General features: G+C 40.0%; 1 protein-coding gene across 1 annotated transcript in view; it reads right to left on the bottom strand.

Annotated features, from left to right (window-relative positions):
• Window positions 1-8,952: 8,952 nt before the first annotated feature.
• Window positions 8,953-27,281, bottom strand: part of Fam13a (family with sequence similarity 13 member A) — a 91,874-nt gene continuing 73,545 nt past the window's right edge. Inside the window, exons 14-18 of the mRNA XM_028789409.1 lie at window positions 21,286-21,381; window positions 19,420-19,503; window positions 15,511-15,707; window positions 14,703-14,804; window positions 8,953-11,092 (exon numbers count right to left, since the gene is read on the bottom strand). Of these exons, the coding sequence (XP_028645242.1) occupies window positions 10,966-11,092; window positions 14,703-14,804; window positions 15,511-15,707; window positions 19,420-19,503; window positions 21,286-21,381 (606 nt within the window). The 3' untranslated portion in view covers window positions 8,953-10,965. The remainder of the gene's footprint in view (window positions 11,093-14,702; window positions 14,805-15,510; window positions 15,708-19,419; window positions 19,504-21,285; window positions 21,382-27,281) is intronic.

Genomic DNA, 27,281 nt, shown 5'->3' with positions numbered 1-27,281 from the left:
CTCTCTCTCTCTCTCTCTCTCTCTCTCTCTCTCTCTCTCTCTCTCTCTCCATACACCTGCACCAGTTTGCACTCCTACCAACTATGAGTTAGTGCTCCTCTTTCCCCACATCCATAATAGAATTTGTTGTTGTTGTTTTGTTTTTAACGTGTCAATTCTGGCTAAAATAAGATAAAATCTCAAAATAGTTTTAATTTGCATTTCCCTGATAGCTAAGGATATTAAACATTTAAAAAAGTTTCTCAGCCATTTGTATTTTAAGATTTGAGAGCCCTATGTTTAGGTCCATGCCCTATTTCTAAATTGGATTTTTTTCTTGATGTCTAGGTATTTTGTTTGTTTTGTTTTTAGTTCTCTGTGTAGTCTAGCTCTCGTCCTCTGTCTGTAGCAGACATACCTAGTAGAAGTCTTTCTCATTCTGTAGTTTGCATCTTCATTTGAGGAATGGTATTCTTTGCTATAAAGATGCTTGTTAGTTTCATGAGGTCCTATTTGTCAGTGTTGGTCTTAATGCCTGCACTTCTTTGCTCTTATTCAGAAAGTCACTCCCTATGCCAATGAGTTCAAGTGTATTCCATTTCTTATTCATCAGATTCAGGATGTCATGTCTTTTTTTGAGGTCCTTGATGCATTTAATGTGAGCTAGGTAATAATCTAGTGTCATTCTCCTACTTACAGCTGTCTAGCTTGACCAGAACAAAGTGTAGAGGCTGTGTTTTCTCTAGTGTTAGTTTTGGCTTCTATTTCTTCACCCTCAGGTCTTGTCCACTGATGAATGTATTTTGTCTTTTTAAGACAGTACCATGCTGTGCTTATTAGTATGCCTCCAAAATATAACCTAACACCAGATGATGATAACTCCAACCGCTCTTTTATTGTTTGGGACTGTTTTACCTACTAATCCATACGGGTATCTTCTTCAATTTCTTTTTTCAGTGTTACGAAGTATTTTTATTATATAAGTCTTTCTGTTCCTTAGTATCCAAGTTACTTTTTGAAGATATTGTTTATTGTTTAAATATAGTAAGGCTACTGAGTTCTGCCTGTTCATTTTGTATTGTGCTACTTTGTGTCTGTAGAAGTTTTCTGTTGGAGATTTTAAGGTCTTTTAAATATAGACTCATATTATCTACAAATAAGGATACTTGGACTTCTTTCTCTTTTGTTTGAATTGTCTTCTATTGTCTTATTGATCTAAGACTTTTATTATGTTGAATAGAAATAGAGAGAGTGAACATCCTTGACTTAGTCCTTAATTTAGTGGAAATGCTTTTGAATTTTTCTCCACTTACCATGATATTGGCTATAAACTTGCTGTGTATTTTCACATTATATTGAGGTATTCTATCTGAGACTTTCATCATTTCCGTAATCTATCTGGGACTTTTATCATGATAGAATATCATATTTTGTCAAAAGCTTTTTCTACATCTAATGAGATAATTGTTTCTTTTTTCTGTCTGAATATGTTTATGTGGTGGATTTAGTTGCAGATTTACAGATATTGAACCACCCCTGCATCTCTGGAGGCATAAGGCTGACATAATCATTGTGGAAAATCTTGTTTGGTCTTGAACTCAGTTTGCAAGTATTTTATTAAGGTGTGTGTGTGTGTGTGTGTTTGTGTGTGTGTGTGTGTGTATTCACCTGAGATGATGGCAGTATTTTCTTTCTTTTAATTTTTTAACTTTGTCTGATTCTGGCATCATGTAAAGAATTTGACAATATTCCTTCTCTTTCTATTATAGAATAATTTGAGAAGTATTGTTGTTCCTCTCTGAAGGGCTAGTAGGCTTCAGTACTGGATCTATGTAGTCCTGGTTTGTTTGTTTGTTTGTTTGTTTGTTTGTTTTCTTCAGTTGAATGTTTTTTTAATTATTGTTTCTCACTGGTAGTTATAAATCTGTTTAAATGATGTACTTCCTCTTAATTTAATTTTGGTATGTTATGTATATTTAAAAATTCATCCATTTCTCTTAGATTTTTCAGTTTAGTGGAACATCAGTTTTTAATGGATGGCCTTCTGATTTCCCAAGTTTCTTCAGTATCTGCTGTAGTGTATCCCATTTCATCTCTGATCTTATTCATTTAGTTAATTTGCCTGAGGTTTGTCAATCTTGTGAACCTTTTCAAAGAACCATTTCTTACTCATTATTTGCATTATTTTTCTCATTTCCCTTTTATTAATTTCAGCCCTGATTTTGATGATCTCTTGCCATCTATTTCAGTCTGTTGTCATTTCATTTTCACTTAATTCTAGGAAATGTTTAGTCTCCTTCTCTACTTCTCCCTTGACCCTATTTTCATTTAGTAATGTGTTGTTAAGTCCCACGAGTGTATGTACATTCTGCTGTTTTCTGTTGTTCATATTCCTCTTTATTCCATTGTGGTCAGATCAAATGCAGGTTGTTATTTACAGTTTCCAGATTTGTTCTGATTTGACTTGTGACCTAATGTATAATCAGTTTTGGAGAAAATTCCATGGTCTGATGAAGAGAAAGCACAATTTTAGTGTTTAGGTGTATTGGTCTGAAAATGTCTGTTCTGTAAATGTCACTTGCTTTATGATATCATTTAACCCTAGAGTTTCTTGCATGTTGTTCTCCCCCCCCCCATGATCTGTCCGTTGGCAGGGATGAGTATTGGAGTCACCCTCTGTCACTGAGCTGGAGTCAACCTACTGTTTTAAATCTAAACATGTCCTTTGAATGCGATTGGATGCTCCTCTGTTTAGAGGATGTCTTAGTTACGGTTTCTATGGCTGTGGTGAAAACATGACCAAAAACAATTTGGTGAAAAAGATCTTAGGAAGACATTTTCTCAACTAAGTCTCCATCCTCTCTGCTGAGTCTAGGTTGTGTCAAGTTGACACAAAACTAGTTAGTACAGTGCATCTCTCATGTTTACAATTGTAGGATCTTGTCTGGTGATTTTTCCTTTAATGACTGTAAAATATTTTTCCTTATCTCTTCTGGTTAACTGTTGTTTGAAGTCTCTTCAGACAGTAGAATAGTCTGTTTTTTTAATCCCTTGTCCCTGAGGTGGTGTCTGTCATATCACTGGTCTTGAGCTGTGTTTCTTGGAGGGAGGCAGTGAAGAGATTGATCCTGTTTTCTGATTCAGTCTGTCTGTGTCTCTGTATTGAGGAGTGGAGATAATTGATATTGAGTTATTATTGAACAGCATGTCTTTGCTTCTGTTATTTTGTTGAAAGGGATGAAAGAACAGGTCCCTGTATCTTTAGAAAAAGTAAAGATTCTCCTTTAGCTTAAAGTGACCAGGGTTGAGTTGTAAGTGACACAGGATACACCATTGAGTCTCTCCATTCTAAGTTCTTAGAAAATAAAAATTATTAAACCCTGCAAGAGCAGAGCTCTATAAAGAATATACAGACATTGATCCCTCTGGTTTTGGTCTGCTGGTGGGATGTGGATGGACAGCTTGTCACTTCTAGCATCTAACCAACTTTCCTTGTGGAGGAAGATACCAGATCCTGTAGTACAACAGGTGCTGGTCAAAGTGCTAGTGCTGGTGTGGGCTGAGGCCTTGTCTCTCTTCTCACTCCTCCATGTCTGTGTGGACTGAGGCCTCATCTTTCCCAGCCTATGCCGTATGGGATGAGGACTTGTCTCTTCCCAGACGTGTCCATGCAGGCTTTCCCACTAGCACTTTGTCTCTTTCCAGAATAATGGGATGTGTACACTTACTGTAGCACAAGTAAAGGTAACTCAGATGTCAGCTTCTTTTTCTTTCCTAACAGAGTGACTGGGTGCTTGGCAGGGTGCAGAATCACATGCTCTTCAGATCTTTTGAAAGCTGATTTTCCTTAGTCTAATCCCATGAGAGTTAGGTGCAATTTATGATAATTATGGATTCAGTTCCCACTGGTGTTAAACTTCCTGACAAACTTAAGTAAGAATTAAAATGGAGCCAGACACTAATAACCAGACTGGTCTTTTGTGGTCCCCTTTTCTTTCAGATTAGGAGAAAGATAGCAAAAGCAGATTTGTAAATAAGCCTGTTCCCTATTGGCTCCTGAGAGGCCCGTGATCTCTAGGATGAAAGCCAACAGCCAGGGCCAAGTAGGTTCTGGCTGCAGGTCCTACAGGGCTGGCAGGACACTACCAAAGCTGCTTGTTAAAAATAGATCTCTTGACCTTTGTCCCTTAATTGAAGGACTCTCAAGTTCAAGTCACTATTGGAGTATTCAGAGTAGAGACCTGATTTCTGAGGTAATGTTAGAGATGAGAAGGGACAAGATTGTGGAATAATTTGAATCTGAAAGCTGCCTGGTGCTGGCCTCAGGCAGGCATGGTCATCAGCTCTCTCTTCCTTTATGGTGAAATAGTGGAGGACTACTCAGCCATGGCCACATGCTGTGGAATTTGGGATGCTCCTTAGCAGATTGGCAATTATAGCAAACCACCCCTCCTTAGGGTTCAGTTAGCCTTTAGTTTAAAAATACACCCTGAAATAAAATTGAGGGCATCTAAGTCATCCAGAAATCCATTCAAGATTACTTCTTACCTTTACTCCACTGGCCTCACATATTTGTTTCCACATTGATCTCAGTGACCATCTCAGTTCATTCTGTTGATGTGAGACAGCAGCCAGGCTGTTTGAGAATAGTGTTAGCCATGGTATGGCTTTTCCCCCAACAGCACTGGTTAACTGTTTCCATAAAATCTTATTCATCTTCACATCCTGAGGTGGACCTCTGGCTTACACACACGCGCGCACACACACACACACACACGTACCCACATGTACACAATAGAAACATGTACAGTCTACATGTACAACACACACATGTATACCCACACACATACATACAACACACATATTCATATACACAAATATACATATTCGTCACAAGCACACATAGATAAGACACACACACCACACACAAACATTTAATTAACCACATTCTTCCATTTAGAGTGTTGGAGTCATATTATGTTTCTAACATATACAAACAAGAAAGGAGAGGGTTATCGATCAGAAGTGGGATGGCGAATAATCTTGGGAAGTACAATGCAATGCCTGTTCTGAAAGACTTCAGAACGTGTTGCTGGACTACAAAAACACTTTATTTCAATGCTGACGCAACACAGAGCCCACGACAACCTATAAAGCAAGTAATGCAATCATTAGCACTTTTCATCCAATGAACCAGAGGCTCTAGGAGGATAAATACTCTACCCAGATCATGCAGTGGGGCCTTGAAGCATGTGTAGGCATTCTGTCTCTGGGTGTTGTCAAGTGGGTTGTTTCTTGTTACTTGGGAGATTGGATGAGTTGTAGAACTGTTCATTTCTATAGATCCAGGACATGCAGCCTTCAGCCTCCTGAAGGCTGGACAAGCAGCATGACAGAAAACAAGCATTAATGTAAGGCCTGTCCTGAGACCCTGAATCCTGAAGCCCTTTCTGAGCTACAGCACTCATCCCAGAGCCTTTACTGAGGTGGCATCCCAGTAGCCCAGCCACATGTTTGTTCTGATGTGAGGAGGACTCTTTTGCCTGCTGCCGTTCTCCCTTCCCTCACTGTTCCTACCATACACAGTGACTGTCAATGCTTCAGAAGTACCTGTTAAAGAAAAATGTCAGTGTCTCAAAATGTCTTACCAAGTAGTACTCAAAGCTGCATGCCCAGAAGGAGGGTCTAAAGATTGATGCATATTTTTGAATGGCTTTTGAGAACTTCAGAATTCATGGTAGCATATGACTTTAACACACATCGTCTCTGCTGGGAATCTGAGTGGTCCAAGCGATCTGTTTCTCACCATGTTGTGTGCTGTGCCATGCTGCCTTCGTGGTAATAAGCCGTGTAGCTGGAGAGGAAAGTGAGAACCGAGCTTTCAGCACCTCCGATCCTGCCAAATCCGCCCTGTCTGCATGCCAGGACTCTGAAATGCACTAGGGAATTTTGATTTGGCTTAGTGGGTATAAGATTCTACTGAGTAAGTTCAGCCTTGGCAAGCTGATATAGCTTAGAGATAACACTGGTAAATTTTGTCTTACAAGATGCTGAATCCATTCCAGAGAGGCAATGATGAAGCCACTTAGGTCTTGTTTCCCTTCCCCAGTGAGCCCTCCCACCGCAGGTAGGTCACATTGCAACATTCTCTTCAGGCCACCAGCTTTTTGAAGCACATGCACTACATGGCTAGGGTAGAGGGCAAGGAGAACATTGGAATGCTTCCAGCATTTGACAAAAGCTGTAGACCTGTGTGGATTTGAGCTCACTTAACTTTTTGCTCCCTCAAAAGATCCAGCATCTGCTCTGTGGGTACACTGCTTGCTCTGAAAGCATGAGGATCTGAGTTTGGATCTCCATATCTTCTGTAAACATCTAGGAATGGCTGTGCATCTCTATGACCCCAGCACTGGGTGGAGAAACAGCAGGCAGATCTCAAAAAGTCTCTGGCAGTTGACCTTGTAGTTCATCTAGAGACCTTGTCTGAAGGCAATAAAGTGGAGAATGATAGGAAGCTTCCAGCACCCTGTCCTGTTCTAGCACCCTTCATTTTTACACTCACATGTGTATACCATATATAACACATACATGCACACACAAAGCAACTTCAAAATACTGAAGGAAACAGGCTCACTAAATACCACCTATCATTTATTTCCAAATTTATTACTTGGCTCCCATTGAAGAAAAACAAAAGTACTTGTGGTGGGCTTCAGTTTTGGACTAATGGAACTAAATATTGCAGTACCCGAAAGTTACTCATATTTCAGCAGCAGGACAATGTCCTTCCACCCAAATCATTTTAGTCACCTGGAGTATGTACAACGTGAGCAGTATGAAGTACTCCTGTGCCTCCCACTGATGGATGACTATGTCCCCTCAGCCACTGGGGCACAGAGTCTTGTGCCTAAAATTGAGACTTCCCTTCTGGGAGCAGGTGCTGTGTGGCACGTGGCCTGCCAGGTAGACTTAGAAAGCTGAAGTGTTCACACAGATGCAATGCATTGTCTCCAAACTTTTTATTGTTTCTCTTTAATTTTAGAATAGTAAATGCCTAAACTATATACCTAAGGTGGCCTCATAGACTTTGGAAATGTACTTAACTACAGAGAATTCTCCTTAAGGAGAAGTTGCTTTGCTTCTGCACCCCTTTAGCTGTTATGAATAGTCGAAAGGCAGGTGGTAAAAGTACCCCCTGCTTTTTGTGTTTCTGCACTGACTACCACATATGCATAATTTGCTTCTCCTTGCAGTGCCCTCCTTCTCTGGAGACAGAACAGAAACTTAATTCTCATGAGGCTTTGGGGAGACCCAAGTGAGCCAGCACTAGATCCTACAAGAAGGGAAAGGTCACACCCCATCAGCAGCTGAGTCACATGACAATGACCCAAACTTCAGAGCTTCTACAGTTAAAAATGATTTTTTTAAATACAAGATGTAGTCATGTGTAAAAAATATACATAATGATTTTAATTAAAATTCTCTTTTTTAAGGATATTGGTAATTTAAATATGTTTTCTTTATATTTTGTATAAGTATTGTTTCTTTTTCTTTTTTAATTGGAGACAGTGTTCTCTTTAAAGTATTTTAGGGCCAACTGAACAAAATTACATCAATGAAGGAAATTAAAACATTCTAGATTCTCCTAAGTGGCTTCAACATTCAGGGTACAGTTTGTCCCTACCTACTGCTTTAACCAAGTGGACATTGAAAAAACATCAGTGGGCACTGATCTCAGCAGGGACTCCACCTGCCTCACTGGGAGTGGGGTGGGGCCACAGAGGACGTGAGTGTCCCGGGAAGAAACATCCATGAAAGCAAAACAGAATTTAGACTACAATTAGCTTTTCACACAGCAGTCTGTGGTACACATACTGTTGACATCATCTTACTAAAGTTTAAATCTCTTTTGAAAATCAAATTTGAATGAATGGCATTCCTTGAATGTCTGTGATAGCTGCTACATCCAGTTTTCTCTATTGAAAACTAGGAAGCTCCCAGACAGACTACTCTAAAGGGGATCGAAGCCATTTTATTCTTTCACTCTGAGTCTTTACCTTACAGAGAATTGCAGACTCAACCCTGCTCACAGTTTTGTCAGCCCACAGGGCTTTAAGTCTGCCAGTGTTGAGGATACCAGAAAGAACTGGTTCTAATGGTCCTGGCCTAGACAAGTCAGGTGCAGAGCGCAGACCCAGCCTTCAGGAGGTGTTGCATCAGAATGAGACAAAGCAGCAATTGCTCTCTCTCCAGCCGTGGCTGACAGCAGATCTGCTGTGAATATTAATCTTTAGACTGAAAGTAGGGTTACGCTTTAAAAATTAGCAACCAACTAGAAGAAATCTAGGTTTCACAGTGAAGTCTAGAAAAAAAAAACAAACAAAAACGTAGCTCTGCGATTTGAGATCTGACTTGATCTTGCACAGAGACCACTAAAGCTTGTGCTAAAATGTCTACAGATGTTTGTAAAACTTCAAAGTGGGCCTTTATCTGAAACATCAGGCCACCGTGTCTTAAAAAGTAAAGTCTGACCTGAATGATAAAATTAAATGTCATAACAACAACATACTGAATAATATACAAATCTATTTCAATGTCTACTCCAGACCGAACATGATAAAAGCAATTATTTCTGAACACTACATACGCCTGCTACCCAATGATCACATAGTCAAGCGGATTCTTACATAATCCTCAGTATTTTTGTTGCACACTCCCAAGAGGGTCCAAAGAGAATCCCTGGTCTACAGCATTCTGTTTGTGTGAGGCCAATTAAGATGCTGCTTCTGGTGCTAGGAGACGAAGAGCTGCAGAGACAGTTGCCATGGAAACCAATTTCCCCCCATTTCCTGCAGAGCTAGAAAACGCTGAGTAACATGCCTTCCGAGAAGACCGGGCAGAAACACAGCCCCCACCTTCATTTGGGCTCCATTTTATGAGGAAAATAAGTTAGAAATTATGAAGGAAACCATGTTATTCCATACATGATTTATTTTCCAATAACTTGGTACTTTATTGATCACATAAAACTGAATGGGGAGTCATGAATAAATCTTTGTTCATTTACCTTTGGTGCAAACGATGAATTTCAAACACCTAATAGCTTCTCATTTGTATGCAGCTTTAAAAAAGAAATCTCTAGTGTATTCTTTTCAAAACAATGCTCTTAAGCAGATGTGCTTTAAAAGTTAACTGGTGCTGATTTGAGTTATTCGAGTTTCCTTAGGAGATTAAGTACTTAAAAATTACAGACTAGATGTGGATTTCTTTTTAAAAATACATTTTTTTGGTCATGTGAATGATTCATGTTCAGGCCTCAAAGATAGAAAACATCCTACATTACAGAATTTTATTCATAGTACAACCCCTTGAAATCATAGCAAATGTAAACAGCAGAGCAAAGAATATCAAACTACATTTTTATGCACATTGAAATTTGTAGGATTATGTATCGTCTTTAAGTGTGTGGATAAAAAGTATTTTCAACACATAGCTCATGCTTCTAGGGGATTATTTGTAAAAGCAAAACTGAAGGACTCCTCCACCCACCTCACCCCACCCGTTACTGAAAGAGCCTCCCGGTGACAGAGCCACAGTGAGGGAGTGGCGCTGAAAATCATCTAACAGGAGACCCCCAAACCTGTTTTATCATTGCAAATGGTGATACGATTTTCCATTCTCCTCACTAACACTGTACCTTGGAGAAGGTGATTCACTAAACAGAACAGGGTCCCCCTGCTGTCTGCCCAACCTACAGTGCAGTCTTCTAGAGGCAAGGCTGCCTGTCACACAGCTGCAAAAGCAAGCCTGCCTGCACTTTTCAGGCAGACATGGTAGATGAGAAGAAAGAACACATCACAGGAGTGACAGCAGGCACACAGAAGAGATGAATGATTGGGGGGGTTGTCTTACGCTTCCTGGTCCCTCCAAAATGTCTAATATAGACAGATTTGTGACATAGTCTTTGGGGAAAAAAAACCCACAGCATCAAAATTGGCCACACACCATTTTGTTTATGTATCATCTTGAAAACGGTGTGATCTAGATTCTGCCTTGAGAATGAACTGAGTTCTTACCCATCCATCTAGGGATTTTAGTGCAGATTTACTTTCGTAGAAAAATTATGCTCTGGTAAGTTTAGGAGACTGATACAGACTCCCTCTCTCCCATAATATTCTATATCTAGTCTTATAATGAAGCAAGAGTCCTTTGTTTGGCTAGTGCAACAACAAATTGAGCCCCAAACAGGTTATCGTAGGAACACCAGCCTCATTTTGTGTTCGGCATCAATGTCTGAGACTGGAAAGTACAGTCAGTGTCGTGAAGAGTTTTCAGGCTCTTCAGCTGTCACCTGATTTTAAAATAGCATCTGCATAGCTACTGTAGTCACTCTGTCCTCAGAGCACATAGGTATGCGGCAGGGACTTAAAGTCTGTCAGCTGAGAGATTGAATCAACGAAATGACTGCCCTGCCACTGAGTGGATGCAGCCTCCATCTACCTGAGAGCTAAAGGGAAATGGATTTGCAGGAGTGAGTAAGTACAGCTCGGGAAATGGCCAAGGCAGCAAATAATGTGCCATCACATGGTCAACCATGTGGTGGGGTCCAGGGCAAGCATGGACCTTCACAACAAGCAGGCTCTGAAAGGGAAGTCCTGAGCTTGTGTCTGTCACAGTTTTAAAATGGCCTCATGTTTCTCAGTTATCAGGGAAGAACAGCAGGTTATCTGCCGAGTCTGATGGTGTGTCTAATCGCTGCTCATGTCAGTGAAGGTCCTACTGCAGTATGTGTAGGAGTCTTGACTCTCCCACTAGTCAGGTCACACTGGCATCTTCCATGCAGGCAGTTTCTAAGGCAGGCAATGGAAGCAGGAAACAACCTGACTGGTCAGAGGCAGGGGATTGCCTGCTTTGAAAATACAGCTCCCAGGCTGCCTTCTAGAGGTGTTCTTTCCTGGGAGAAGTGTCATCCACACCACCAGCCCTTCACATGGATTTGGAATCAGCGTCTCTTTTGCTGATGAGTACCTCCAGCAAGCGTAGCTTTGCCTTTATGTGCTTGTATTCATTGTATTCTTCAGCCATTGGTGTACGGTCTTCCTTCTGGACATTTCTACAGGAAACAAAGAAAAGAGACACTGAAGATCACTTTCTGCCTGTTGTAAAGAATACTGTGCATCTAGAATTATCATTTGGAAACTACATATTCTATCAATCTAAAATCAGTTTTGATAATTGGCTCTTGGTATTTAAGGCTGGATTCAGACAAGTGCAAAGTGGCTCTTTTCTGGAGGTACCATGCAACTTGAGGGCTATAAATTTTATCTAGGATCTAACAAGAGATCACAAATGACTAAAAAATGTAGGAATTTTCTATTGATTTCAAGGTATGATCTCGAAGTAACAATTTATTCAGAATAAACAAAAAATACTTCACACTTGACTTACTTGGGGATTACTTAGGATTTCTATTGATATGATAAAACACTGACCATAAGCAACTTGGAGAAGAAAGGTTTTATTTCAGTCATGACAGGAAGTCAGGGTAGGGACTAATGGCAGGAACTGAAGAGGCCATCCATGGAGGATTGAACTTAGTAGCTTGCTCCTATTGGCTTGATCAGCTGGTATCTTATAACACCCAGAACCACTAGCCCAGGGGCAGTATGCCTATATTGGGCTGGACCCTCCCATACCAATAATCAATCAAGAAAATGCAGGAATGCTTACAGGTCTGGTGGGGGCATTTTCTCATCTGAGGTTCCCTTATCTCAAATGACTCTAACTTGTAGCAAGATGACATGAAACTAAACCACACAATTCTTAATATTTCCTTATTTTCATATCTCTTATCAAATGAACCATTAAATATCTCTTTTTAAGGCTTATTGATTTTTGTTTTATATGCGTGAGTGTTTTGCCTGCATACGTATATGTACAAGTGCAGTCCCACCTACCCCCCCGCCCCCCGAATACTTAGTACCCACAGAGGCCAGGAGAGGAAGCTGGATTCCCTACAACTAGAATTATGGATGATTATGGGCTGCTATGTGGGAACCAGACCCGAGTCCTGCGCGCAAGGGCAGCAAGTGGTCTTCACTGCTTACCCAATTACATTTCCAATCAGCAATCACAATTTGCAGATATTTCAAGAAGAGTTAATATTCCTACTTAAATACTTGTTTTTGAAATGTAGCAAATGGTCACATGGTGGTAAGTATTTGTAGTTTGCTTGGTAATTTTATATGCAAGCTTATATGTGGTAGTATTAGTTTAAAGCTTGCTTTGATGTCCACGGTACTTTATAGTCATGATATAATACAACTCTCACAACAGCTTGACCACAAGGAGCTACTGTCTATAGTCTTGTATATATGATGTAGTCAGGGCTGGCAGTGGCAATCCAGGAAGAATGACCTCTCCAAACTAGCAGTCACTCTGGAATACATGCAGTAAGCATTCCAACACCATGCTTCCTTTTCTCTTCACAACAGAGGGGAAAAAATGGGCAAGAGGTACAGCAGGAGGTTTCATTAACAAATGAAACTGATTTGATTGTCTGCCTTGCTTTGGTAAAGGATTCTAAGTAGCTCTTTAGTAGAAGACAGGAACTAGGCCTAAGGAGAATATCGCCATCCAGTCACCAATCATGCCCTGTGAGGAGCTTCTCATTCAATCACACCTTAAATCCCCCTGGAGAAAACAAGGTTTCCACTAGACAGATGTTATGTTGTTACTAGCCCCTCATTGCATCAACTCGAGTGATGACTAGTTGGTTTCTACCATTCATCGTGAAAATAGCTATTTCTAAAAATGCCTCTAGCCTTCACAAGCCGAACTTCCGGCCAGATTTGCAACCAAGTTAATGTTGTGCCTGAGGGCGTTTAAAACTCTGTTCTCAATCTGGTTCCCTACTGTGAATTCAGCCTGTCTTAAGTTTAATTTCCCCTTAAGAAAACTATGCCATTAAGCTAACTGTGCCTTACAGTTTCCACTTAGTCAGCTTTTACACAATAAGCTAAAAGCATAGCTTTCATCTTAAGTTATGTGTTCTCCATGCCAACTCAGAATAGTGTGTGTGTGTGTGTGTGTGGTGAGAATCATACACTGAAAGCAGCCAGTAAGTTGAAAGGAAGCTTAAAAAAAACAAGTATCTACTATAAATGTTGGCATCAATGTTGGGTATAATAACATTTGTTTGTGGATTTGAGTGTTATTCTGGGTCATTAGGGTTCAGAGACTAAATTCTTCCCTAGTAAACTTTGATGAAAAGTCAATTAAGACCAGTGATTCTGCGTTCCCTTCTGATGCCAGATGTTTTGGGCCACTCAACAAACATAGAGCAAAGCCTTCACAAGGGCCTTCCCCTTGTGAAGTGGGGAATTCAAAGTTGGGCTCACTCTTGGTTTAAGCCACCCCAAGACAAACAGCCTGTTTTTTTTTCTTTTCATCAATGTGGCACCAACACAATTTAGACTTTCTTAAGCCTTCTTCACGCTCCACAATATATAGAATTCTATGCACAGAATGTGAGAATAATGTGAAAATGAAAGGTGTATGGACAGAAACATCAAACTAACACCTTAACAATTAATATTAAATTGACTCTTATGTTGGTATTGCTATTATTTTAGGAATTATTTCTGTTGTATACTTAGCCAAATTTTCTTAATAGTCTGTGGGTGAGTGGCTGGAGAAAATGCAAACACATTTAGTATAAAATACAAATTTAGGTATTAAATACATATTTAGATATAAATACACATTTAGGTACAAATGTGTAAAAAAATCTTTAGAAATTGTTTAATAGATTCAAGTCAGAAATCCAAAAAAAATACATTTATGTAATGTTTCAACTAAACTGGGATATAACACAGTCCCAATGTCAAGGTTAATTGTTATAGTCCTTGCATTTCTTCACACCCCAGGGCATGAAAATTCTCCAAAGAAACTACACACCCTTTATCTAATTTGGATTAATGTAAAACCAGTTTAGGATGGTAAAACCTAATTCCACATGAGAGGCACAGATCTACTCCTGGTCCTGTCCCTCAACTCCAGACAGGATATGAAGAGGCTTCTGTGACAAAGGCTTTTTCTGCAAATTTAGTAAACAGACAGTCCAATCACACCTTAAATCCCCCTGGAGAAAACCAGGTATCCGCTCGACAGATGTAGTCATCATTGCTTCTCACACACGCTTTTCATCCAGACTTGGCCACTAGCATCTTAGTTGCTTTAGTTTTTATAGTGCCTGTGTGTGAACCCAGGACTTTGTACAAACAAAGCCACATCCCCAGTCCAACTTTGGATTTTTAACTGTCATTAAATTCCCTAGTATCATTTTTCTCCCTCTTGCTTCCTGAGAAGAAACTCAATGTTGTCAATTTGAAACTCAGTTCCAGGTTACTCACTGGAGCTGAGAACTAAGTGTGACCGGCTGGTTTTGCCTATTAGCAGACTCGACGTAGGTCATGGAGACTGTACGAGAAGAATGTCTCCTTAGATATCTATATCGCTATCTTTATCATCTGTGTCTATAATATATATCTATACATCGCATGGTCTCACTGAAAATCTCTGAGGGTCTCTGGGCATAAACCAGAGGACCTACAAGGAAAATGTAGCAAACATCACATTTTGGAAGTGCTCTACAGATGGAATAGAAACAGAGGGTGGGGGATGTGGAATAAGGAAAGGAGGAATAGGGAGACCATACATACCTCCCATTTTGTCTGAAAAAATTGTCTTCAAAATCGTGGAGTTTCTTTCGAATCATTTTCTTTTCTTCTCTCATTTCCTGAAGGTATTCCAAGAGTTCAGGTCTAAGAAGAAAGGTAAATTAAGAAAAAATAAATAAGTTGCTTTACATGTAAATAGCATGTGATTTGATAGGAATTGTGGAGAAAGAAAACAAAGCAATTTAAAAGTCACTGTGGGTGCTTTCTCTTGACTGCCGAGGCTCTAGGGGTTCCTAGGGGATTTTGCTACTTATGAATTATTAGGTCTTTATGAAGCCCAGGGTGCCTTGTCATATATGTCTCAGAAAGAGCAAAGTGATGGTTGTACTCAGGCTTAACTGAGCTGTGGTAACAGAGCCACAGTGTCATTCAGAGACCTCATGCGTATTCAGGAAAGATCTCAAAGCTTCCTCAAATAATCTGGGTTAAAATATATGAGAAAATTGATGAGCACATGGCACTTTTTCTCTCCCTTTCTCTCCTCCCCCTCTCTTCCTTCCTCATCTCCCTCTCTCCATCTCCCTCCCCTTCTCACTTGTCCCCTGACCACTCCCAACCCTACCCCATTCCCTGTACTCTATAGCTTTTCTCTGACCTAAAATTCACTCTAGCCCAGATTGGCCTCAAGCTTACTTAACCTTCTGTTTTAGCTACTAGGCATATTTCATTAGTTTAAATCATTATTTTCTCTATATATCATAGGTAAGTCGCTTGTAGCTTTTTGGCTAAACTAACCCTCATGCTGTTATTTAAACTAAACCACTTTAATGCCACTGCCCAAACAACATACATTGAAGCAGAGTGGAGGTTTGAAAGGCCTGAGTCCTGGCTGCATTTTGATGGCATTTTGTCATCCATTGGTGAAATAAATCCATCAGCATCATCTTCAAGTTGGTCCAGAAAGCAATGTGCACTGCAGTCCGTTTTCAGAGTGACAGCAAAGTCTGGCCTTGTGGAGCTGTCATCTTCTGACCCCTCCTCTTGTTCCTGGAGACACAAGGCAACCCTAGTAAGACTCTGAGCATATTTTGGAGAATGCTTCCATTATAAGCACCTAATTAACCAGATTCACATGGTTTCTCTTCTCCTTTATTAAAATGATGTCACCAAGACAAAGTAAGGAAAGCAAAGCTGGACCAAGCCAGGAGGCACTTTCGACCTCAACTGCTTTCCATCTTTAATTTCTGCTTGGCCCAAAGAAACAGTGCTTCAGTGTTCTTCTCAATTTAAATTACTTTAAAACTTCAGACAAAAGTTGATTTTCAAGTAAAGAATTTTAAAGTTTCTTTTTATAAGTGAAAGTAACAGTTCCTACCAATGCCATTTTTATAAAACTTAACTGAGACAGCATACACCTGGAACTTGGGGAGACACAGCTGGCAGGCAACAACTGTTAGCCTGCCTCTCCTCCTTCTCCCTTGCATGAAGAAGATGAGGGAGAACAAATTCAAAGCCCAGGAAGAGCTTGGACCTGTATACTGCTCCTTCTCAACAAATACCTGATGAACCTTATAGCAGTTCAGATTTAAAAGAAATCTGTGAATGGGCATTTTACAGCTGGCAAAAGATACCCAGGAAAGCTACAAATAAGAATGATTTCATTTTCTAATAGTTCCACTTATGGTCTGGAGAGATGTCTCAGTGAACAAGAACATTGGCTGCTCTTCCAGAGGACCCAGGCTTGATTTCTAGTACCCACATAGCAGCTCCTAAACAACTGTAACCAGTCCCCAGGGACCCTATGCCCTCTTCTGGCCTACAAAGACACTGTATATACATTGTGCACAGACATACATTTCAGTAAACACTCATATACATAAGATAAAAATAAATAAAGTCTCTAAAGTCTTATTGACTACATTCTGGAGAGGGTTTGAAGCACTGAGATTTTTTTTTTCAGATGAACCTAATAGAACTACTCTCAGTGGCCTTGGAAAATCATGGGAGAAAAATGAAATACCAAACATAGATGTGAAGTAAGATCAAAAATGGTAGATACTGAGTATAGTTCCAAAATAATGCACAGATAAGATATGAGCAGTGGGGAAAGCGCCAGTGTTGGTTCCTTCATAAACCAGTTTTTTTCTTTTATCAGACTAATGTTATATGTGAATTCTGATAAAGAACAAAGTGAACAGATCCATTAAAAGGAAAGGTGTCTATCAAAACTTCAGCCATGATGCTAAAATGGTGATATGAAACTGACAGGAAAAGTTCAGAGTAGGCTCTTTGCCTGAAGCCACCAATTAATGTTATTAGTCCCTTAGATGATGACATAAAGGGTGTATTCACCACATGCACCAGTCCCAGAGTGGAAAAGGATATTTAGTTTGCTGGAATATGAATCTATATTAAGCTTATTTCATATAGCTTGATAGCAGTGTAAAAAGGAGTTGGAAAGTTCAAGGCTCTACAAGAAAGCTAAGAAAAGGAAAAATTGGATAGATAGCCAATAAGGAATCCACAGAAAAGCATCAGGAGATGACATGATCCCTCAGCACAGTGGAAATCACAAAGAGGGGTGTGATGGATAGTGGATCTCAATGGGGTGATTATAGGTATTTGTAATATCTAGAGACATTTGGGGCTATCACAACTAAAGGGGATGGCAGTAAGTGGTGAGTGGAAGCCAGGAGTGCTAGGAAACATCCCATAGCAGTTATCCTGAGCTAATGCCAACGGCCTAAGGTTGAGAGTCTGCCCAATGAAAGGAGAATGGAAGGGAATCGGCAAGGCTATAAGATGAATAGGATGTGACTATTGACAGTCACATGGGCAAGGATTTGGAGAATTGAAAGGATCTCTGCCATCAACTAAAGTAAGGCCTGGCTCTTTGTCTACTGTCCTGGCTAAAACATAGCTAGGATAAAACTAGCTCTAGAGAGAAACAGATAAACTGACCTGTGCATTTACAGCAGAGCCAGTAGCTGAAGAAGAACCTGAAACCCATGTTCCACGAGGAACAGTAGGAGCTTGGAGAAAAGGTTTCTAAGCAAGAAGCAGGGTAGGAGGAAACAGCACGTGACTATAAATATGTGACGAGCTATAAAGGGGAGGAGCCAGATGTGTGTTCCCTGGCCTTCCAGATGTGTGTTCCCTGGCCTTCCAGGTGGTAAAGCTAAGCGTGTGTGTGTGTGTGTGTGTGTGTGTGTGTGTGTAATGGGCTATAGTAGCTACAAAAATGTTTTCACTGATTATTTTACATTTATCAAACTAATACATTCTAAAATTACATGCTATACAATTAATTATATTCTACTTTGTTATGAAAGCTGTTTAGGAAACTGCTAAGATGTTAGTTGCTTTGGACACTCAGCTCAGGGAATATGCAGCCTCACACTCCCACTGCTCTGTAAGTTTCAATCTTGAGAGTAGAATCCTATTTCACTGTGTTTGGAGAGTTCTTGGAGGTACAAAATTCTCTGGTCTTATTTTGGGTTGAAGTCCTTCAGAATCTTCAGAACTCGAACTAGCTCTATTTCATACAAACTGGTTTCTTTGGAAAAGTAAGTAAAATAAAGTATAAGTTTTAAAGAAACTTCTTAGACTTGGTCTTTTTATTTCTAAACACGTGAAATTGTGCATTGTATTAGAACTTCTGTGTCAGTGCATATCAAGAGCACGTTAATAACCCTGTCCTATTAGAACAAAATGAACCAAAAGACAGCAGTGTTTACAAAAGCAATGGAACTACTGCAAAATTACTTGTAATTTTGACCATGATATGAGCCAGTGGGAAATCAGCCACAGAAAAAAAAAACATCTTCTTTAAAAAAAAATTGCTAAAGAATAGGAATGGGTATAATGTCCTCGTCCAAGAAAAGCGTCATTAGGATATCTACCATTCACTTAATGAGGCAATTATTAAGTGTCACATCTTGCATGTATTCAAGAGAATGTTTTTACCTGGTAATAAGTCCATTATATGCTGCTGAAAGAAGCATGCTAATTTTCATATACAAACTATCCAAATTTCTTCAATTATCAACATTCAGTTCATCTGTAAAACTACCAGATGGACAAAGCCTGTTGCCTTTCATTGATATCAAAGCATATTGTAAGAAAATAGCTGTAATTTAAAAAAATATAATATAGCACACTAGTCTGGATGTTCCAGCATTGTACTCATAATTCAGATCCTATTTAGTAACGTGATTATCAAGAACAGTCTGTCTAATACATTAAAATTGGGTATTGTAGTGTGGTTTACCTTACCTCAGGCAAGAGAATGAAGCTTCAATTCATCATCCTCAATAGGTTTTTCTGAGATAATCATTCCTAACTATAGGGACTAAATGACCACCATCAGCTTAGAATGTCACAGAAATATGACAGGTGGGGACTCTTAAAACTTTCTTCTACTTTGGGTTTAACTTTTCTCTGGCTCCAAATAAGTTCTAAAAAGTAACCATGATTTAAAACAAAACAAAACAAAACAAAACAAAACAAAACAAAACAAAAACCAAGGTTAGGTGAGAAACAAAAAAAGTCTCTGCAATCAAAGGAGAAGGAAAGAACAAACCAACAAAGGAGAATGGAAGGGAATCCGAAAGGCTACAAAATGAATAGGGTGTGACTAGTCACAGTTGGCTCAGGTAGCTACTGCCTTGGATGAAACACTACTAGAACAGGCACCCAAGGGCTGTTACGCAGGGTGACAAGGGGGTTAGCGAGGTGGTGTTAACACCATGCTCTTCACCTTTATCTCCTTGAAGAAGGAAGCAGTTTCGCCCTCGATAATCGGCTGCAGTGAAGGGCTTCTCCGTTTGCTGGAGGGGGAACCCTGTGACAAGTGTTAACAAATAGGTTATGTTATGAACCCCTTTCCCTGCCTTAGAGCTCTCCGTCACTTTGATCAATACTATGGTATTTTAACTGCATTTTATAATCATTTCCCATCAAAAGCTCCCCAAAAAACCTAACACAGTGAAAGTTCTTTTTCCCTTCAAAGCCCACACCTACATATCAGAAGACAGAGAAAGAAAGCACAAGCTTTTAAAACCAAGTACTCAGGAATCTCCTGAGGAAAGCACTGATTTTCCCACATCCTCTCTAGGCCCAGCATCTCCACCTAACTGTGATGAGTAAAAGAAAGTAGCTCAAGGTCAAATAGACATATAAAGGTTAATGAATTTATAATCTGTTCTGCATTCACCCTATTTAGGAACCCTGAGTATTCCTAACTGGTGGAAGACAATGATTCCTTACATTACCTCATTTTATTTATTAGTCTGTTCTGCAGGAAATTTGCAGAAGAGGAACATTCTTTAATTACACCTGCCTAGAGTTTCTGGATTGTCTCTCATTCATAAAAATAAGTTCACTATTAAAAGGAGCATCAAAAATGAAGGAGCATACACTAGGCCTGAAAATGAAGGAATGAATCCTACGATTTAGTGAAGCCCTAGATAAGGGCAGCAGCTAAATAGCAAATGTCCTAGGAGTGACATCACATCAAGGTTGTGACAGCAGAGAGGATGAGGGGGATAATCAGCTAATGCTTCTCTCAGAGATGAACAGGCTAACATCCTAACTATATCTAGTCTAAGGAGGACATTGTTGGGCTGTAGGTAGAGCTCTGTCAGTGTTAAAATACTGCCTACAACCAGAGACAGACTGTTATTCCCTTTGACAAGATGAAATTCAGATGCTAACCAACAACAGTTATACCCCAGGATGTGGGTCATGACTAGGCAGCTTCCCAACCACGAGCTTCCTCAACTTCTTGCTTCTTCCTTTCTACCACTATAGCCTCCAACATAAAGGTCCTCCTTGGGTCAACTTCCTAGGGAGCAGGGAGACACTATAAACAGACAGCACCAGAGAGGTACTTTTTGGAATGAAGTGCCTAGGGAAAATCCATCCCTATGCCTTGAGCTCTGTCTCTAAGGAATGGCTTTAGGTGTTGGTTCTGTGTATGCTAGAGGAATGTATATATGATTAAGTCATTCCTCAAGTCTTGGGGCATGGATATGAATGGCTGGTGCAACTACCATAGCCTGATCTTTGATGAGAATGCAGGTTAGGATCCTATTAGCATAAGTGGGGCTCCTCCAATAGAAAGGGATGGTTATACCCACAATGGTAAATGGTACTGGTTAAGGCCCTGGGCTGGTGAATTTTTGTCAATTTGACACAATTTAGAGTCACCTGAGAGGAGAGCGCCTCAATTGAGGAAATGCTTCATTAGATTGGCCTGGAGCATATCTGTGAGACTTTTTCTTGGTTGATGTGGGAGAGGCTAGCCCATTGTGGGAAGTAGTAACCTTGGGCAGCTGGTCCTGGGTTGTATAAGAAAGCAGGCTAAGTAAGTCATGGAAAACATGCCAATAAGCAATGTTCCACCATGGCCTCTGTACCAATTCCTGCCTCCAGGTTCTTCCCTTGAGTCCCTTTCCCAACTTCTCTTCAAGACATAGTATAAACTACGAGGTGAAATAAAACTTTTCTTCCCCAAGTTGCTTTTCTGTTCATGTGTTCATTATAGCAGGAGTTAAAACCCACCAAGGACAAGTGCTTGTAGCATAACCAGGGGCTGCCAACAAAAAGAGAAGGGTGTACTCACCATGATGGGGACAGTGCTGGCCCGGGACAGGATCTGTTTGACTAGTCGGTACCGATCATATAGTGGCTTCATAATCTGACGCTCAGTCTTTGTCACCTGAAAAGCAAGAATGGGACAAGTGAGAAGCTGGTTCCCAGGTCATGCTCTCCCTTGTCCCCAGCATGCTCTGGGCTTTTGTGGCCCAAGAGAATATACAGAGATGATACAATTTACAAAACTTATTTAAACTGATGATAATATTTAATTAATAAAAATCCTGCAGGTTTCTACTGCAGATCAGTGGAAATCACTCTACTAGTATACTTTCTTCAAGACCTGAATAATGTGCTATGTCCTCAGCCCACTATGGTAATTCTACTGCTATTTAAAACTAAGTGGGGGAGAGGTGGGTGTACAGATGGTTCATTGGCTTAAAACACCAACTGCACTTTTAGAGGATCTGGGCACAATTCCTAGTATTCATATAGTAGCTCATAATCCCCTGTAACCAGTTACAGGGGATCCAATGTCCTCTTATGGCTTCTATGGACTCCAGGTATAGTATACAAACATACATGCAGGCAAAATACCAATACACATAAAAAGAAGTACATGAAATTTAAGCAACCTTCTGCCCCCAAACAAGCAAAAAACTCTTCAATGTGTGAGGAAGCAGCAGGTAAAGTTACTTATTCGCCAAGCCTGATGACCTGAGCTTGCTATCCAGTCCTCACATGGTAGAAGGAGAGATTTGACTCCCACGATTTGTCTTCTGACAAAAAACAAAACAAAACAAAACAAAACACAAAATCCAAGCAACTCAAGGTTCAAAATCTCCAAGTGGTTCATTATCTGGGGCAGGGGCGGGCACAAAGGATGAGGCAAGATTTCTATTATAATTATGCTTATTACATGGTACTGTAATCAACTTATTTGGATGAATTTCTTCCACATGAAACTGTTCCCTCTTATGATTCTGGCAGACAGAGAGTACTCAAGGAACATTTGTTGCTGGAATCTGTTGGATGATTCAACCTCACTATCCGCATCTGGCACACTGCTCAAAATCTCTGAGCAGCAGGAAGGAATCCAGTTCAGTTTCCTTGTACCGGATTTGAAACCCGTCGTCATTCATGATGTCTCTCCTCCCCACTGTATGTCAAACTCCAGAGATAGACGAAGTCATCTCATTACTAGTTCTGTACGATTCCCTCTGCACTCAAGAGGCTTTCTCTTGTCTTTGTTTGGAAGTGGCAGATTAGAAGCTGTCTTGGCACAACACTTTTTCCTTGTGCTCCAATTTGAAAGTCATCCTGTCCTCCACATCACCACCTGTACTGCCTAGTTTTATGTCAGTTTGACACAGACTACAGTCATTTTGGAAGAAAGAACCTCAGCTAAGAAAATGTCTCCATCAGATTGGTCTGTGAGCAAGCCTGTGGTGTATTTTCTTTATAATGATGTGGGCAGGTGTGGGGTTGTGAAAGAAAATGGCCCATATATGCTCATAGTGAGGGGCACTATTAGGAAGTATAGCCTCATTGGAATAGGTGTGGCCTTGTTGGACACAGTGTGTCACTGGAGATGGGCTTTGAGGTCTCAGATGCTCAAGCCAGGTCTAGTGTGGCATTCTTTTCTGGCTGCCTGTGGATCTAGATGTATAACTCTTAGCTATCTTGTCAGTACTTTGTCTGCAAGCAATGATCCAATGCCTCCTGCCTTGACAATAATGGGCTAAATCTCTGAATTGTAAGCCAGCCCCAACTAAATGTTTTCCTTTATAAGATTTGACGTGGTCATGGTGTCTCTTCACAGAAATAAAACCCTAACTAATACAGAGGACCAACTTGATGTGGGTAACGTCACCCTTGGGCTAGTAGTCCCCAGTGCTATAAGAAACTAGGCTAAGTAATTCATGATGAGTAAGTCAGTAAGCAGCATTTCTTCATGGTCCCTGCATCAATTCCTGCCTCCAGGTTCATGCTCTGCTTCCCTTCATGATGAACTATAAGCTATAAAATGAAATGAACCACTTCCTTCCCAAGTGGTTTTTGGTCCTGGCATTTATCACAGCAACAGAAATGCTAACTAAGACAGCACATCCTGTGGTTGGAATGCTTTGTAATTTCAAACATTTTTACACTGTATCATAAATGGTCACATATGTATCTTCTGATTTACAATATAACCTGTTGAACTCAAGGGCTTATATTTTCATATCCTGAGTACCTCATACAATAGAAACATTCTATACATATTTGCAATGTTAGGGAATGAATATTTCAAACCTATCTAGCTATGCTCAACAGATAGGTATGCATGTATTTGCTTTGACTACCCCAGTGCACAGTAAGGAAAGTATCTTTTTAGACTTGGTTGCTGGGCTTCTGCATTTGATTCCCATTTCATGAAAGAGGAAGCAAGAGCTTCTCAGGTAGGGGATGGTGTAAGATACGTGGCTTTACCATTTCTCTCAGAGTTGTTGGAAGATTCACCTTCAAAGACAGTTCTGAATTATGTAACTATGCTGTCCTGTGTGGCTTTTGCATCTGCCTTTCTCAACATGATCAACAGTAAATCACTTAGGATAACGTTTTACAAGCTAACAGGGTACTACTTCCTGCTGTTAGCAACAATAACCGTCTTTACATTCGTCTTTATTATTGTAGTTTTAAGAGACTGAAATGTTCTGCTTCTAGGATATGTCATATGGAATGGAATTTTAAAATTAGTCACGTTATTTACAACTGGCTACTTCATTAAAAATGGCTGTTGGGACGGCAAGGTGACTCAGAAGTCATTTCACATGGGATAAAAGGCATTATTATTACTACTACACTCTTATCCTAACAGCTAACATGCCAGTTCTGGCTGCTGGTAAGGGCATTCTGGTGAGCCATTTGGCACATGAGTGAATTTATGGCTCATTCTTCACACTCTTAAACATGTATATACTGAACAAACAAACCATCAGAATTCCCTGTGTGTCAGTTTCTGATGGTAAGCTGAAGAAGTTAGTTTAGAAAATAGTTGATTCGTAATTACTTGAAAATTATGTTCAGCCAAACATGTATATATCATCCCTTCAAAATCCTTTTTCCCCTCTTTCAAAACCTTAGTTTAAAGTTAGTTGGTAGTACTGAATCCTTTGGAGTGTGTGGAAACGGAGTTCTTACTGTTTTTTTTTTTAAATACAAAGCAAAGCAATATTAGCCAATGTGGTAGCACATGCCTTTAAATTCCAGAACTCAGGAGGCAGAGGCAGATAGATCTCTGTGAGTTCAAGGCCAGCCTGGTCAACATAGCAATATCCAGGGTTACACAGTGAGATCCTGTCTCAAAACAAAACAAAACAAAACAAAACAAAACAAAACAAAACAAAACAAAACAAAACAAAACACCATAAACATGAGACAGGAAGATTAGGAATATAGCAGCATCTCTACTGTGGACTTCAGTATGACACAGAGTCACTTCTATTGTCACTTACTACCCTGTTTTTGATTACTCTAGAAGAGTCAGATACTATTTTAAAACTCAAGACGTGGGCACTATCGAATAATTATTTATATTTAACTAGAGACAAATCCTGGGTAGAAAGGATTAAGTCCAGATTAGACGGCCCCACGTGCCTGCCTTTATGTTGTGAGGATTTTTCTCTTCACCTCCACAAAACTTTTCTACAAGTTGGTTAATGTTACCTGGATGTAAAGGAACACCAAAAGCAGTGACATATTTACCTTGATGATAAAGACAAAATTAAAGCCATTGAGTCTGAGAGCTAGACACGCCTTATTCTTTAGGGGCTAAAGCACTGAGAGAACTTAGATGGAGAAGTGGATATACCAACTCCCAGCTCAGGTTTCTTTTTATTCACAAAAACATCAGACCTGAATGAAGCTGGACCTAGCAGTGTGATGATGGGTTATTTGAACTCCTGCACTCTGGGCCCATTAATTTAGGAAATGGCAACTCTTTCATAAGTTAAGAATAGTAGGATGTTTGTGTAAAGATCAGAAAATCCAAGACAACAGCTAAACAGAGGACAGTGTTTATAAATGGGTATGTAATTTAAATGTTAACTTGGCTACACTCAGTGCTGTGTTAGTCAATGGTTTTGAAACACAGAACTAAAATGTACCAGCATGGGAAAGAAGTCAGAAGAAGCCAGAAGCACAGGTCAAGCAACCTAGTCTCTCCCCCTGCACATTTATTATGACCAGTGATATGGGGGCTTCAACTATTTGCTATATTTTTTTGTGACATTTTAAAAGACTTCCAACACTCTTGTTGAAGAGAATACATTTTAACAATAGCTTGCAGAGAATGATGAGCCCACTTGTTTTGTGTATGTCGCACATGTCCCTCTACAGAGTGCTCAATTAAAGCAAACAGCTTGGCTGAGAACTGTGTAGTACATGACTGTTTAGCTATGATCATCATGGTCAATGGCCTGTTAAATTGGAATCTGCAGACTTAGAAAAACTCATGAATTCTGCACCTATACTTGATGAAATAAAAGGACTTGGAATGACAGCCTAGCACTGGAAATATATGGATTTTTTGTCTAATAGTTTTTATGGTTTGAGGTTAAGTATAGTAAAAAATAAAAGTTTAGTTTGATTTTCAGACTGGGCATCTATCAGGGAAGTTTGGTTTTTTTTCTGGGGAGGTTAGAGCATTGTGTCTTAGAGAGAGGCAAAAAGACCTGAGATTGGGGACAAATGACACTAATATTTGTTTCTCAATTTGTTCTCTACCCTGTGAGATGCATAAATCTTGATCTTTCTGAGGGGGGATAAGGCAAGACAAAGGACTAATACTTTGTATTTTTAATAACATACAGGTAAGAAGAGCACACTCTTTGCCCCACTATAATCATCTACTGTCAAGCAGCAGGAGGGAGAACGTGTGATTGCAGTGGCAGTGAGACCTGTCATTTACCATGCAGCCCAAAGTTGCTATTTACTTCCTCTGTTTTTAGCTTACACATTGATATATGTCTAAGTGTCTCCGTGTGTCTCTAATTTCTTTTTACTGCCATGACAACCATAACAGGTATCTATCAACCAAGTACCAAGAGTCCAAGTGATAACTTAAGTAGTTCCAGGTCTGCCAAGCTGAGTTCCTACAATTCTGAGGCACAGTGTCTGTACCATGGAGCAAAGTACAGATATAAAGAAAATCTTCCCAACTTAAAGCCCTCCCCACCGCCCCACACAACAAAAGCAAAAATAAAAACACAATAACAATCCCCACACCTCCACCATACAACCCAGTGATACAGCAGTGAAGTTCAATTTCTTGGAACACAGCTATGTGCTCTCTCCAGTGGGAGGCACAGGCTAGGAAGCCCTGGAAGGAGTCTGTTAATATTCCAGCTAGAATCTATGTGAAGGGAAGAACTATGAACTATGCAAAGTGGGAAACAGGGTCATGGGAGTCTCCTGGTGGTCACACGGTCTATACTTAGAATTCCAAGCTTGTGTGGCAAAGGGCCTCTTCTCTGTTTACAACAGTTCAACTCTGCCTCCCCCAATCCTAAATACTCCAGTACAGAAAGACAAAATTTCACAATCTTTGAACTCTGGAGCACTTACTATTTGGTTCAGTGCCTTAAAAAAAATCTGAAATAAAACTTGGCTGACACATGAACATTATCCTAGAGTTCTAGTACTTTTCCATTGCAGGAACAGTCCAGCAAAATGAATCAGCACCAGGGGCAGAATTTTTCAAAGCCAAAAAAAAAATATGAGAACTAGAGGATGCCTTCTGTGTATACACTATATGTATACACTATAAGCCCTGGGCTTACACTATATGACAGGGTTTGTACCAGCCACTGAGCATTGGATTCACTATTAGGTAAACAATACCCAGAATCCTCACCCCTTAAAACCATGATTGGAGTGATAGTTCTGTGGTAGAGCGTTTGCCTAGCCCCTGAAGAACCCAGTTTCATACTGTGTCTTGTTTAAAAGGAGTTTTATATATCATGCTGGAAGCTTCTACATTAA

The sequence above is a fragment of the Grammomys surdaster genome, unplaced genomic scaffold (genome assembly GCF_004785775.1).
Source record: "Grammomys surdaster isolate TR1022 unplaced genomic scaffold, NIH_TR_1.0 125832, whole genome shotgun sequence".
In the NCBI taxonomy this organism is placed as follows: domain Eukaryota; kingdom Metazoa; phylum Chordata; class Mammalia; order Rodentia; family Muridae; genus Grammomys; species Grammomys surdaster.
The sequence above is the reverse complement of the archived record's forward strand: the minus strand, read 5'-3'. Positions and strand labels throughout refer to the sequence as shown.